The sequence below is a fragment of the Nanorana parkeri genome, unplaced genomic scaffold (assembly GCF_000935625.1).
Source record: "Nanorana parkeri isolate BGI_ZX_2015 unplaced genomic scaffold, ASM93562v1 scaffold63, whole genome shotgun sequence".
In the NCBI taxonomy this organism is placed as follows: domain Eukaryota; kingdom Metazoa; phylum Chordata; class Amphibia; order Anura; family Dicroglossidae; genus Nanorana; species Nanorana parkeri.
Genome location: NW_017306331.1, coordinates 2,761,352 through 2,776,716, shown reverse-complemented (window position 1 = coordinate 2,776,716; position 15,365 = coordinate 2,761,352). Strand labels below are relative to the sequence as shown.

General features: G+C 46.1%; 2 protein-coding genes across 2 annotated transcripts in view; one reads left to right on the top strand and one right to left on the bottom strand.

Annotated features, from left to right (window-relative positions):
• The window catches only part of PREPL (prolyl endopeptidase-like), a 29,197-nt gene extending 27,849 nt beyond the window's left edge, over positions 1–1,348 (bottom strand). The window contains exon 1 of the mRNA XM_018576286.1: positions 1,203–1,348. Coding sequence (XP_018431788.1) covers positions 1,203–1,348 — 146 coding nt within the window. The remainder of the gene's footprint in view (positions 1–1,202) is intronic.
• A 156-nt stretch (positions 1,349–1,504) lies between these two features.
• The window catches only part of CAMKMT (calmodulin-lysine N-methyltransferase), a 334,629-nt gene continuing 320,768 nt past the window's right edge, over positions 1,505–15,365 (top strand). The window contains exon 1 of the mRNA XM_018576285.1: positions 1,505–1,654. Within this exon, the coding sequence (XP_018431787.1) occupies positions 1,505–1,654 (150 nt within the window). The remainder of the gene's footprint in view (positions 1,655–15,365) is intronic.

The window sequence follows — 15,365 nt, the reverse complement described above, 5'->3', positions numbered from 1 at the left end:
AAAAAACCATTAAATTAACTGTGGCAGCGCATGGCAAAGCTTTGTGACTCATTGCCATGCGTTGTGATACCTTGTGTTGCAATTAAATATACACCTGTATCATTTTATCACAACACAAACACCAAAACAATTTTTTACATAAGTCGATTATTTACAGTTTTGCATACCTTCATTTTTTTACCTTTTCGCAAAAAGGCGCAATTACAAATTGCTAATATTTGTTATTAATTAACTCAATACAGTTTTATCTTTTAGATTTAGTCAGAAAATAATTTTTTTTGTGCACGGATACTGATTTTGGTGTGTTTTAACAATTGAATTGTGTATTTTTATCGGTTTAATATTAATTTGAGAAACATTTGTGCAATTATCACAGGGCCTATAAATTTAGTATCACCATCTTTTTATTCTACCTGGCCTGCGCTTTCAGAAAATATATGATTTGGGGGGTCTTTTACAAACGCTAGCAACGCAGCAGTTGAAAATCAAATCAATAGGAAAAAATTGCAGAAAATTAAAAAATGGCTTGGCCAGCTGATTTGAAAAATGTTCCAGAGGGCTTGGCAGCGAAAGGGTTAAACGACCTTTGTAGCACTACTGTGGGGGGATTTTCACATTTCCAGAAGGGCATTTCATAGGAACGCTGTTAACTGTAACAAAGGCTCCAAAGCCCTACTGGGTGCTGCTATTCTTCACCTCTAATAGTGCTTCGTCCAAGGTCGCCACCTCATTTTACATCAAGCTGCACCCCACAAACTGGCAGGAGTTGGTCAGCAGCAGCCCTAGGAGCCTCAAACAGGACATCAGCCATTAGAACAGGTTCACTTTAAAGGCTTGTACTAAAATAAGTGGGGTTGCGATTGCTGACCCTCTCCTGAAACTACTAGTTGTTTGGCTCTCTTTGGATTCAGGGCTCTTGGGACACTAACCCAAGCTGTCAGAACCTCTGATCCGCATGTACAGGTCAGTGGCCCAGAAAATACTAAATACTCTGGACCAGCATGACAGCCATGTCACAAGAGACACAAGACAGCTTTCATATTCCTCCGGCACATATTTACTCCGTGTATTCCCTTATACGGTACTACGGCATTGTTAGTGCTATGCAATCCATCATGCCAGTATTATGACAGCTGCAGTGGACACTACATCCCACTAAAGGGAAATTAATATGGAGAACACTGTGATGTATGGAATCTCACAGTCGCAGGAAGCCAGTAATGTGCCCGGCTGCCCTTCCGAACCGATGCTGAAACAGCCCTGTCACAGAACGCTCCACCGGTACACACCACACGTGGGTATGCCGCCTGGCGCACAGCAATGACGTCTCACTGCGCCGAGCTTTCATCTTCCGGAAATAGTGAATACTAGACACACGATTGGTTGGTAGAAGTAAGGGGTGTGGCTAAGACCGGCTCGCGTGTTGTTTGTTTCGGAAGAGGCTGGTGACAATTTGACAGGCGGGCGGGCAGAATTAAAAACTAAAAGTCGTTCGCCGGGTGACATGGAGCTTGAGGGGGAAGCTGGCGGGGGGCAGCAGAATGATGAACATGGACAGAGGTCCTGCACATCCACTGTGCGGAGTACAGAAGAGGAGGATGCTGGTAAAGTCAGAGCAGGAGCTGCGAGAGCCCGATGGAGACTGCTGGGAAAGGTGAGGTTTCAAGGGGCAACTTGGACCTGTGTCTAAGGGATCAGGGGGCAACTTGGACCTATACCTGAGAGATCAGGGGAATACTTGTACATGTAGCTGAAAGATCAGGAGGCAACATGGACCTGAATTGAAATATCAGGGGGCAAGCTGTATCTGAATTAAAAGATCAGAAGGGAACTTGTGCCACAATTGAAAGATTGGGGGGCAACTTGCACCTGTGGATGAGAGATCAGAGGACAACTTGTATCTGTAGCTAAGAGATCATGAGTCAGTGTGTACCTGTACTGAGAGATCAGGAGGCAACCCTAAATTAAACTATCAGGGGGCAACTTGCACTTGAATTAAAAGATTGGGAGGCAACATGCACCGGAATTGAAATATCAGGGGGCAACTTTACCTGAATTAAAAGATCAGGAGGCAACTTGTACCTGAAATGAAAGATCAGGGGGCAACTTGTACCTGTGGCTGAGAGATCAGAGCACAAGTGTACCCCCTAGGTGAGAGATCAGGGGAGAAACGTGCACGTGTAGCTAAGAGATAAGGAGACAACTGGGACCTGTGACTGACAGATCAGGGGGCAACTTGGACCTGTGGCTTAGAGATCAGAGGCAGCTTACATGTGTAGCTGAGAGATAAGTGGCAGGTTGTATCTCTGGCTAAGTGGTCAGGGGGTAACTTGTACCTGTGGCTAAGAGATCGGGGGCAACTTGTACCTGTGGCTAAGATATTGGGGGCAACTTGTACCTTTTGGGTGACGGATCAGGTGGAAAATGTTTACCTGTAGCTAAGAGATCAGGGGTCAACTTGTACCTGCGGCTGAGAGATCAGAGGACATAGCTAAGAGATCGGGGCCAACTTGTTTGGGTGGGGAATCAGGTGGAGAACGTTTACCTGTAGCTAAAAGATCAGGGGGCAACTTGTACTTGTAGCGAAGAGATCAGGGGGCAACTTGGACCCCCCTGGAGAAAACAAGGGGGCAACGCCCTGTTTTACAAATGCTGCTTCCTCGGCTGTCACGCTGACCTTCTTGTTTTATCACACACAGGAATAAAACATGCATATAAGGAATTCCAAATGTATTTTGTCACAGGAGCTGGTGTCCCCATTGGAAAAGTTCCCTCTATTCCTGTTCTGGTGACAACCGTAAAATGTTGAATTTCCTATCAATTTTTAGCCCGGTGACACTGATCACCAGAACAAACCAAGATATCAAAATCCTGACAGGGGTGCTAACTCTTCCCTACTCTATCCAAGTGAAAACATACTGTAGCTGCAGATACACTTTAAGGGCCTGTTTACACCAGATGCATTCGGGCTGTTTTTTTTTTCTTCCAGTGCAGCCCCAGCTCCAGAGAGGCAATTTGCCTTGTCATGAATGGGCTTGGCGGTGCTGAAAAACATAATTACCACATGCAGTATTTTGTTTCAGCACTCCGCAGTGAGACGCTGTACAACTGTATCACACCGCTGTGTGCCTATAGAACTTAGTGAAATGTCACTTGTGACATTTCAATAAAGTTCTAACAAAAAAAATAGAAACAGTGCGATGCATATGATCTCGCACTGTTCCAGGCACACCAGCAGCCCTAAGATTGTTCTTACTGGGCTTTTTTGGAGAATGTTAGTTGCCCGGCTGTCTTATTTAACTAGGTCATGATTTATAATAAACTTTTTACATCTTAGGCCCTGCTCACACCCCTGCCATTTATATACATTGCCCAAGGTTAAAACACTACAAGAGGATTCTTTTCTATGGGGCCCCTTCACACCTGTGCCATTTATATACATTGCCCAAGGTTAAAACACTACAAGAGGATTCTTTTCTATGGGGCCCCTTCACACCTGTGCCATTTATATACATTGCCCAAGGTTAAAACACTGCAAGAGGATTCTTTTCTATGGGGCCCCTTCACACCTGTGCCATTTATATACATTGCCCAAGGTTAAAACACTGCAAGAGGATTCTTTTCTATGGGGCCCCTTCACACCTGTGCCATTTATATACATTGCCCAAGGTTAAAACACTACACGAGGATTCTTTTCTATGGGGCCCCTTCACACCTGCACCATTTATATACATTGCCCAAGGTTAAAACACTACAAGAGGATTCTTTTCTATGGGGCACCTTCACACCTGTGCCATTTATATACATTGCCCAAGGTTAAAACACTACAAGAGGATTCTTTTCTATGGGGCCCCATTCACACCTGCTCACTGGAAAGAATAGTACAAGCGTGTTTATTGGTGCGTTTTGGCCCCATAGACTTCAGTGACAACTAGGGATGCACCAATACCATTTTTTCGGTATCGAGTACCGATATTTTTTTTCCGGTACTCGCCAATACCGATACTGGAAGTCCCATTAAGGAAGCTAGGTGGCGTGTAATGACTTGCCACCTGGCTTCCTGATTAGCCGGGTGTAACGATCGCGGCCGCACTCCGCAGTGGAACGCAAGACGGAAGTAATCTGCCGATGCGTTCCAGCGTGGAACTCAGCGGCCCTATGACGTGGGTAGCACCACCCACACTCCTTCCCCATAAAAGGGCGGAAGGAAGATCAGTATGGCGTTCCACTATTGCAAGTGAACGCCAGCTGACACTTGGAGATGCCTGGAACAGGACCGTAGGACCTAAATGCTGAGAGGACTCCCCACTTACAAAGACAGCAAATATCGACTAGTCTGGGATAGTTTGTCCCAGCTAGTACTGACTGTAGTGATTGAATTACTCTGCTGCTAATTCTAAAAGGACTTCCTTATTGAACCCTGAGCTCAGCATTTAAAGGGAAAGTGTTACTACATTTCTTTGTTTGTTAATCATCACTGGAAGTTACTGAATCTTTTTGAACTTACTTAAACCACACAGAAGAGGTTGTAACCCTGGTATGCGGTAATACCCAGGGGCAACTCGTGTGTCACATCTAATTTTCATATAACTTGCGGCATATGATGGTAGAGCTCCAAACTCTCCGCTTAAGTTTGAGAGTGACGCCTGGAGCTCGACCCTGAAACCATACCCTAAGAAATTCTCCTGTATTTAGTAAACTCCGCAGCTGAGATTCATACAGCACAACATAGACGTTACAGAATAGTGGAACCCAAAGGGAAAATGAATCCAGCGGAGCTTGCCAACCATATAGTCACTCTTACGCAGAGAGTGGAAAACCTAACTCAAACCGTGCAAGAGCTGCAGTTAGAAAATCAGGAGTTACGCGAAACAGTTACTTTGAACGCAGCAGTGCCAAGAGAGGGACCCGAGCCTAAGGTCTGTCCACCCGAACCATTTTCGGGAAACCGGAGGAAGTATCGGGAGTTCATCAACTCCTGTAGATTAATGTTTGACCTTTGACCCCGTACATACCCCACAGACAGGGTAAGAGTATTGACCCTGATCTATCTTAAAGGAGAACCCAGGGCTTGGGCCAACACCTACGTAGAGGAAGACCACCCTATTCTGAATGATTACACACTATTCCTGGAGTCCATGTCCCTCCTCTACGAGGACGCCAGCAAGCAGCTCACCGCAGAATCCGCCATCCGGACATTAAAACAGGGGAACCGTCCTGTAGAGGATTTTATAGCCGAATTCCAACGATGGGCCAGGGAGACAGTGGAATGATATCGGTCTCCGGAAACAGTTTCGACTGGGTCTCTCAGAGACACTAAAAGATGAGCTTGCTAGGGCGGAGTTGTCCGATTCACTGGAAGCCCTCATACAGAGAGCGATATCTATAGACAGACGTCTGAAGGAGAGACGTGCCGAACGCAGTTCGGGCAGTTATCTCTCACCCCAGAGAGCCAGCCCCCCAAGGGAGGAGAAAATGGAGATCGGGGCCATAAGGGGGCCCCTCTCCCAGACCGAAAAGAACCGCAGGCGAAGCTGCAACCTATGCCTCTACTGCGCTTCCCCACAGCATGCGGTGGACCACTGCCCCGTAGTTAGCAGAAGGACCGGAGGTAAGACTGTGCAAATTTGCAAAATGTCTCCCCCTAGCCTTCAATCCACTCATTACGTATACATCTCTCTTACCCTACAGTGGGACCAGGAGCGGATGACGACTAGAGCCATGGTGGATACGGGGGCATGTGGCAATTTCATTGACGTCCATGTTGTGTCCCAAAATAAAATACCACATTCAAAAAGATTAACACCGCTCTCTGTAAGTTTCATAGATGGTACAACCTCTTCTGCAGGCCTTATTTGTCACCAGACTCAGCCACTTCTGGTTACCTGTGAAGGGAGCCACACCGAATATCTCACATTCGATGTGATTCCCTCTCCTCTCTTCCCGGTAATCCTGGGGTTGCCGTGGCTGAGACTACATAAACCAACGATATTATGGACACCAGGGGGTGTCAGTCTTGATTCCTCCTTCTGTAAGGAGACTTGCTACCCAATTAACCCTTTGATGCAAGTTTCCCTAACTCAGGTTCCCAGTTGTTACAATGAATTCTCTGACATCTTCAGTAAACAGAACGCAGAAATTCTCCCTCCTCACAGGTCATATGACTGCCCGATTGAGTTGATACCAGGAGCAGCCATACCAACAGGGAGGATATATCCCTTATCCCAGCCGGAACTGGAGCATCTGAAAGAGTATTTGGAGGAGAACCTACAAAAGGGGTTCATCAGATCATCTACGTCACCGGTTGGGGCAGGGATGTTTTTTGTCAAGAATAAGGACTCAAGCCTTAGGCCCATTATAGATTACAGGGGCCTGAATAAGATCACGGTAAAAAAACATTACCCTTTACCACTTATCCCAGAACTAATTGAAAGGTTACAGGCAGCTCATATATATACCAAACTAGATCTCAGAGGCGCTTATAACCTAGTACGCATTAAGACGGGAGACGAGTGGAAAACCGCCTTCAGAACACGCTATGGCTTATTTGAGTATATGGTGATGCCATTTGGCCTATGTAATGCCCCCGCCACGTTTCAGGCCTTCATTAATGATATTTTTGGAGACCTTTTGGATACCGGCCTCGTTGTCTATTTAGATGATATTCTCATCTACTCAGACAACCTCCTGGACCACCGAAGGCACGTGAGGTGGGTTCTCGCTAGACTCGGGGCCCATTCCTTATACGTAAAAGTGGAAAAATGCGTGTTCGAGAAGCAGACCATATCCTTCCTGGGATATGTAATCTCTCCCCAGGGAGTTCAGATGGATCAGGCCAAGGTGGATTGTATACTCCAGTGGCCAGCCCCTACGTCCAGAAAAGCCTTGCAGCGGTTCCTGGGGTTCGCTAATTTCTACAGAAAGTTCATTAGGAACTTCTCGGCGGTGGTCAAACCGCTTACACGACTAACCAGCCCGTTAGTGAAATATAATTGGTCAAATGATGCTCAAGTTGCTTTTGACTCCTTTAAAACAAAGGTTCACATCTGCTCCGATACTGCAGCTGCCAAACCCTGACAGTCATTATGTACTAGAAGTAGACGCATCTCAAGTAGCCATAGGAGCTATTCTCTCCCAAAAGAGTTCCATCTCGGAACCGTTACATCCAGTGGCGTTTCTCTCTAGATCCCTTAACACCGCTGAAAACAACTACCCTGTGGGAGAAAAAGAACTGCTTGCCATAAAATGCGCTCTAGAAACCTGGAGACATCTCCTAGAGGGCACCAAATATCCCATCACGATATATACTGACCACCGGAACTTGCAGTACTTACAGACAAGTAAGACACTTTCTGCCCGCCAGGTTCGTTGGAGTCTTTTCTTCGGGAGATTCGATTTCCAAATTACTTACCGACCTGGCACAAGGAATAGAAAGGCGGATGCTCTCTCCCGTATATCGGAGAATTAGCACCCACCTCAAATTCCTTCCTTGGTAATCTCCCCCGACAGGATAGTCCTTGCCACTATCAGTTTAAAAGACCAGCTTAAGGAATACTTAATCTCTAACCCTGCCTCGATTCCTCCGGGACTCGAATGTGATGAGGAGGGATTCCTGTACAGAAACTCCAAACTGTACATACCACCCCCCTTGACAGTCAAAGTAGTCAAACTCCTACACGACGGAGCCCTAGCGGGTCATCCGGGTGTTTCAAAGACCTTGGACCTCATTCACCGACAATTCTGGTGGCCCCAAATGCGTAAAATGGTGAAGGATTATGTCTCATCCTGCCAGATCTGTGCCACTTGTAAACGTGGGAAAAGACCACCATATGGGTTGTTGGCATCCCTGCCTATACCCCGAGAAACCATGGGACTCTGTGTCTCTCGATTTCATTATGGATCTCCCACCTTTCTCGGGTTGCAACACCATCATGGTGGTGGTCGACCGACTGACTAAAATGGCACATTTCACTCCCCTAACCAAGGTTCCCTCTGCCAAAGAAACAGCTGATGCATTCCTAGGCAACATCGTAAGATTACATGGTATACCTTCCCAGATTATATCTGACCGGGGAGTTCAGTTCATTTCCAGGTTCTGGAGGGCCTTGTGTACATCTTTTCGCATTGACCACAGACTGTCTAGCGCTTATCACCGCCAGACCAACGGTCAGACGGAGCGTATAAATCAATGTTTGGAACAGTACCTCCGGTGTTACTGTACACACCTCCAGGATGACTGGTTCGAGTTGCTTCCCCAAGCGGAATTCGCTTATAACAATGCCACCAGTTCTTCCACGCTTCATTCCCCTTTTTTTGCAAACTATGGGTATCACCCGAACTCCTTACCAGACTCCTTGGTTCCCTCGAATGTACCTGCAGCTGATACCTATCTGTCCAACCTCCAGAAGATGTCCGAAGTGTTACGTGAAAATCTTGCTTGTGCTCAGTCCCGACAGAAGCACTATTACGATATCCGTAGGAGACCCGCCCGACCCACTCCCGCTTATAGCGTGGGGGATATGGTCTGGCTATCCACCAAAAATCTCCGTCTAGGAACTCCCTCGAAGAAACTGGGCAAACAGTTCATGGGTCCTTTCCCTATAGAAAAGGTTATAAACGCTAACACCATCCTTCATGCCACGTCTCCTTACTCAAACCATTCCATCCGGATCCCTTCCCCTATCGCTCTCCTCCTCTAGGGCCCCCGATACCAGTGATGGGCGAGGAGGAGTATGAAGTGGAGGAGATTCTGGACTCCAGGAGACGTTGGAACAGACTGCAATATCTGATCAAATGGAAGGGTTATGGCCCCCAGGAGGACTCCTGGCAAGATGGTCGGGATGTACATGCCCCTAATCTGGTGAGGAGGTTTCACCTTCGGTACCCCGGCAAGCCTTCTCCTCTTGGGAACCCCAAGAGGGCTTCCCTTAGGGAGGGGGAGCTGTAACGATCGCCGCCGCGCTCCGCAGTGGAACGCAAGCCGCAAGGCGGAAGTAATCTGCCGATGCGTTCCAGCGTGGAACGCAGCGGCCCTATGACGTGGGTAGCACCACCCACACTCCTTCCCCATAAAAGGGCGGAAGGAAGATCAGTATGGCGTTCCACTATTGCAAGTGAACGCCAGCTGACACCTGGAGATGCCTGGAACAGGACCATAGGACCTAAATGCTGAGAGGACTCCCCACTTACAAAGACAGCAAATAGCAAGTATCGACTAGTCTGGCATAGCTTGTCCCAGCTAGTACTGACTGTAGTGATTGAATTACTCTGCTGCTAATTCTAAAAGGACTTCCTTATTGAACCCTGAGCCTCAGCATTTAAAGGCAAAGTGTTACTACATTTCTTTGTTTGTTAATCATCACTGGAAGTTACTGAATCTTTTTGAACTTACTTAAACCACACAGAAGAGGTTGTAACCCTGGTATGCGGTAATACCCAGGGGCAACTCGTGTGTCACATCTAATTTTCATATAACTTGCGGCATATGATGGTAGAGCTCCAAACTCTCCGCTTAAGTTTGAGAGTGACGCCTGGAGCTCGACCCTGAAACCATACCCTAAGAAATTCTCCTGTATTTAGTAAACTCCGCAGCTGAGATTCATACAGCACAACATAGACGTTACACCGGGAAACCGTGTGGTGTGTAAAGACTCGCCAACCAGCTTCCCGATCAGCAGGGAAGCCGCGCCATGCTCTCTTGTCACCAGGTTATAAAGCATGGAGCCGGCTTTCTGGCCAATCAGGAAGCCAGGCGCCCTGTACTGACGCGTTGCCCAGATTCCTGATTGGTCGAGAAGCTGGCCAATCAGGAAGCCGGGCTCCGTGTAATGACGCAGCGCCCCGGCTTCCTGATTGGCAGGAAGCCGGCTCTGTGTTCCCTCGTCACAAGTGACCAGGTTGCATGGAGACAGCTTCCTGGCCAATCAGGAGGCCGGGCGCTGCGTCATTATACGGTGCCCGGCTTCCTATTACTGGAAGCTTAGGCATCGGAGCATTTGGGCGAGTACGAGTAATATTCGGCATCGACACCGGTACTAGTATCGGTGCATCCCTAGTGACAACGCATGAATAAACATGGATTTTTCCTGCAATTTAGCTCATGAAAACAAGTCCACACCCCCTAGAAACCTTTTATTGGCCAAGCAAAAAAAAAAAAAGCAGAACACTTGAAATGCACACATATCAAAATACCTGAACAGTGCCTGCATTTAATCAGATTGTTCAGGTGTTTTGAGAGCCATCGGGCACACATGTGCATGGATCCCATCCTGATCAGAGAGGCACGGATTGGATGTCACCGCTGTGAGATCAGTTTCCATTAGAGATGCGCCGATACCGTTTTTTTGGTATCGAGTACGAGTACTGATATTTTGGTACTCGCTGATACCGAAAGTCCCATTAAGGAAGCCAGACTGCGTGTAATGACTCACCACCTAGCTTCCTGATTAGCCGGGAAGCTAGGCGACGTGTAAAGACTCACCACCCGACTTCCCAATTAGCAGGGAAGCCGTATCCATGCTTTCTCATCACCGGGTGACGAGAAAGCATGGAGCCCGCTTCCCGGCCAATCAGGAAACCGGGCAGCATGTAATGACTCGCTGCCCGGCTTCCTGATACAGGAAGCGCAAGTATCGGGCTAGGCATCGGAGCATTTGGACGAGTACTCGCCCCAAATGCGCGGCATCGGCACCGATACTAGTTTCGTTATCGGTGCATCCCTAGGTTCCGTCCAGTTTTTTTCCTCCACCTTATGATGGAAGAAAGAACTAAAACTACCAGACCCCTTGTTGGTCTATTGGGAATCGTATATATTTGGACATGTGTCCGTTTTACTTCAGATTACCCCCGATCCAGCACGATCAGGTCTCTCTGTTCTTTTTGTTTTTCCAGACCTGGCACTATCAAAGACCAGGAAGCCCCAATTTCCCAAAATGCTTTGGGTGGGTTTTTTGTCAAACACGAACAAGTGATCATTGTTGAAAATTTTTAACAATAGTGAGAGGGGTTAACCCTTTATTTGCTTTTTTTTTTTTTTTACTTTTTTTTTTAAATCTAGCGACAGAGACCTCTGTATTCAGCTAATGCTATTTTTTTAAATTTGTCCATGTAGAGGTGTAAATGTCACCAGCAGCAAATATATTGTACCATGTGGAGATTGTCTGCATAAAGGTCTTTTGTAAATTGTTTTTTTGCTGTAAGATGTGAAATGTTACATAATCTTAATCAATTTATTACACAAATAGCACACTGAAATAATTCTCTTGACATGAAATCAAAATGAATTTCGCTGGTCAAGTAACTCTTCTAGATATATGGCTGGGTAATGTTCTATATTGAATCAAAGCTGATAAGGAGTCAGCTAAATATTGCTTTTAAAGTCAAACTTCCCACGTTCTGTTAGTCAGCTAGGCTTACCATCATTGTTATGGGCTGATGGTGAAGTTGGGGAGGTGGAGGAAGGGGGGGGAGCTGAGCTGAGCTTCCAGCTAACTGACATTTGCTTAAGGCCCCCGTTCACAACAAGGCGGCATCGTTTTATTGCATTTGTATGCGTGGGTTCAGCGTGCATTTTTTCTTTTGCATGTTTATGTGTGCTTGGCACATTTTTACACGCTCCTTGACTGGCACCTCAAGAAACATTGCGGTCAATGGACGAACGCGCAAAAGCGCTAGCTTGAAACTGCCAAAAAAAGCTCATGTACTTTTTTCTGTGTTTGGTGTTTTGATACTCACATGTGAAGAGGCCTTTGAAAATCATGGGATTTCTTGCGCCTAAGTGTGAACCAGGCCTAATAAAGCGCCCAGGTTTCAGGGTTCTCAAGGCACTTATCCTTGTATGTAAAACTTCACCCCTAGGTGCCTGCTGATGTTTGATTTAGCCCTTTTAACTCCACCCATGGCAAAAAATACAGTTGGTTACCCTTCTACCTGCTACTAGGCAATCTAAACTTTTATTCTAAAATAAAGTTTCTATGACCCAAATGTAATTAACTTAGTCTGTGGTCCCATGATCTTCCACCCGCAGGGTCTCGTTATGGTGACCAGTCAGTAGAAGTAGCTCTGTATGCTGAGGAGGTGAAGCCTGGGGGTAATTGAGGGATTTTTGAGGATATAGAACATAGATAGATTCGGAGAGAGTAAACTACCAGAATATTTTACGCCATCTCAAACCTTTAAGTAATGGGCAGTAATTGGCTAAGCCCAAAATCCAACAAGCTAAATCCAACAAGAGCACCAGTTTTCATGGAGTATATCCAAAGTAAATTGTGTATGGCTATGTGGTCAGAATGAACCGCCTCCAATCCTTCCCACATAAGGCTTTCTGTGACTGTGTGATACTTTAGTCAGTTGAGCTATTTGTACAGCCTGAAAGTCTCTGTGGATGCTGGGCCCTCCCAGACTCCCTTTAGTTTTAGCAGGAATTATGGTATGAAAAGGTAAGCACAGTTTGTGGTTTTTGCCATATAAAGTAGCAGATCTTTGTGAGGTCCAAAGCACATGTGAAGGAACCTACATTAGCAATATGTGGCAGTGCGTGGCAATGCGAGGGTGTCTTTTGGCAATATAGTTACCCAGCTCTCTCAGCCAGAGGGGCTGAGGAGTTCCATAAAGTGCAAACGTTTACTGGGAAAGAGCTGGCTTTGCAGTTCTTCCCAGGTTTTCTGGATTTTGCATGGGTTCCTGGAACTGGGAGATTTCAAAGAGCATTGGAAGGGAAGAAATCTCCATTCCTGGGTCCAGGCTTCAGGGGTAACCAGCACTGAAAGATTGTGCACCTGGGCACAGCCCTTATGAGAAGAATGGTGGCTCATGTTCAGGGCCTCACCTGTGAGTAAGGAGAACTCCACCCAGGAGTCAGAGTGGAGGCCAGTGCAGCAGAGTGCTGCGGGTTCGTGATACCCATTGTGCAGGTTAGCATGGGGTTGTCTGGAGATGACAGACAGGGGCCCTGGGGATTGAGGCCGGAGCAGCAGTGCTGCAAGAGAAACTATTCCCGGACTGGGACACTGAGTGTGTGTGACACCTCGAGGATTGGTGAGGCCATATATGTTATATGCTGGAGACAAGCTATTTATGTTGGACTTCCTTTACTGTCTGCCTTTTGAAAGAGAAATAAAGACTTTTCGTTAATGGAAAAGCTGTGCGAGTGATCTGTGAGCTCCCCAACATTACAAATACTTACAAATACCTCAAAATAATAAAGCAAGTTAGGAAGATGGGACATTTTGACAGCCACTATCCTGCTATCCTGCCCAGCCATGAAAGGTGATATTTTTTCCAAACACACAACATCTCTTTGAGCTTATTCAGAAGGAGTGATTAGTTAGTTTTGTAGAGGGTAGCATAGAAGCTCGTTAGGGATATACCCAAATAAAAGAACTTTGTTGGTCCCCATTGATATTCAAATGAGTCTTGTAATTAGCTTACCACCAAGAGAGGTAAATATATATTTTAATTGAAGCAAAATCTATGCGCCTGGTCTAAGGTTTGGACAAGAATGTGGTCATATTACTAAAAAGAAGTGTGAAGTCATCGGCAAAGAGGCTGAGTTTATGATGGAAACCAACCATGTCTATGCCTGTGATGTTAGGGTATGTTCCCTAATAATTTGTACCAAGGGCTTTATGGCCAGTATGCAGAAAAAGAGTGACTACAGGCAACCTTGCCTGGTTTGTCTTGAGATTTTAAAGTAAGCAGATTTGAACTCTGCGTACTTGACGAATGCTGTGCGGAAGGAATATAGGCATGTCACCCAAACCAGAAAAGTTGGGCCAAAGCCCCGCCTTCTCAAAGACAAAAAAAGGCCTGGAAATAGAGTTAAACTCCTTACTGATATAATTAGGAATAGTAGCACAAGAGGGATACTTTGTCTGTTGGTGGCAGTAATTGGTAGGGATGTTCTGCAGACATTGTTACAGGCTCATCACAGTGGTGTGAACCCTACTTGGTCACTATGCATTCATTTTCCAATTCCCATGCTGAGCCTTGTTCCTAAGATTTTTGCCAGGACTTTGATATCCACATTAAAGGAGGAAAGATATTTTGTCCGAGTAAACTATTCAAGGCATCAGTCAGTATAGTAGTCAGTATAGTGGCTAAGAGCACTGTATTTTTTGATCATACAGTGCAGAGAAGCCAAATGGCCCAGGGCTTTTGTTCAGTTAGTAATTTGATTGTGGCTTAGATCTCAAAGTTAGTGATATAAATTCTTTAAGGCCAGGTTCACACCTGGGTGATCGGTGACCGCACGGCAATCGTTCGAGGATGGGTGTATGGCCACAGAGTCGCTCACCACCGCTGATCAAGGTGGCGGTGCCATTATTTTCTAATGGCACCCCAGTTGCGTGGTTTCCCGTCCCGCGTACGTGTTGCAAAAAAAGGTACATGTAACCCCATTGAAATCAATGGGGCCACGCGGCGAGCACTGCGTGCAAACGCACTCGATCACGCGGTCCTGGGACGCGCGTCCCGGGATTGCCCAAGTCTGCTCCAGCCCTTAGGCTGCATTCTCACCAAAGCGACACCTATTATTAATCTTTTTTGAGGGATTTTTGCGCACGAATTTTAAGTCGCACATTTTTTAACATCGATTCGTGGGGCGTGGTGGTTGTGCCATCCATACTGCCCAACCAGGGGTATGGGAAGGTACAGGGGAGTGGGGGTCCCTGTCATACGGCCTAGAGACAATATAAAGAGTTTTTGAACTTTTATGAGTTTTTAATATGAACTTAAGAACTTTAAACCAATACTGAAGAACGTACCAAGGGGTATTGTATGGGCTGGTTGTTTCACCCAGAAAAGATTGGATTTAAGTGGCAGATGTTCTGTTTGTTGCTTGGGGCCCTAAAACTTTCTTTACTGTAAGAAACAGGTTTAGCATCCACCTACCATAATATTTCCCTTCTTGACGGTATGTTAATGAACGAATGACTTGGTCTCAGTAAGCCTACAGGTGGTGATTAGGAAGTATTGCCTTGTTTTGCTGCCAATGTTAGCAGTCAGTTACTACTGTTGTGGTTTAAAAGGCAGAGAGCAAGCAGCTCTTTCAAATGCATAAGTACAATGTGCTTTTTCATCCATCTGTGATTTCCTGGAGTGATTGTTTAGTATGCTGCTATATGTAGCTTTGCTATTGCCATTGTCTGGCTTAGGTCTTAGGCCATTATGCACCACATTTGTTCACATGGCATGGAGTCAGTAGCGAATCATGTCATAATGGCTGCTTAATGTGCCTTTTCAGTACATACTCTGCCGTGGTTGATGGAAAAGCTCAATGATCTTTTCTGTGTAAATGTAAGATGCAGAACTGGCCCTGTTGATCTCAAGTAGCATTGGATAAAGAAGCTGTAAGTGGATGTATTATT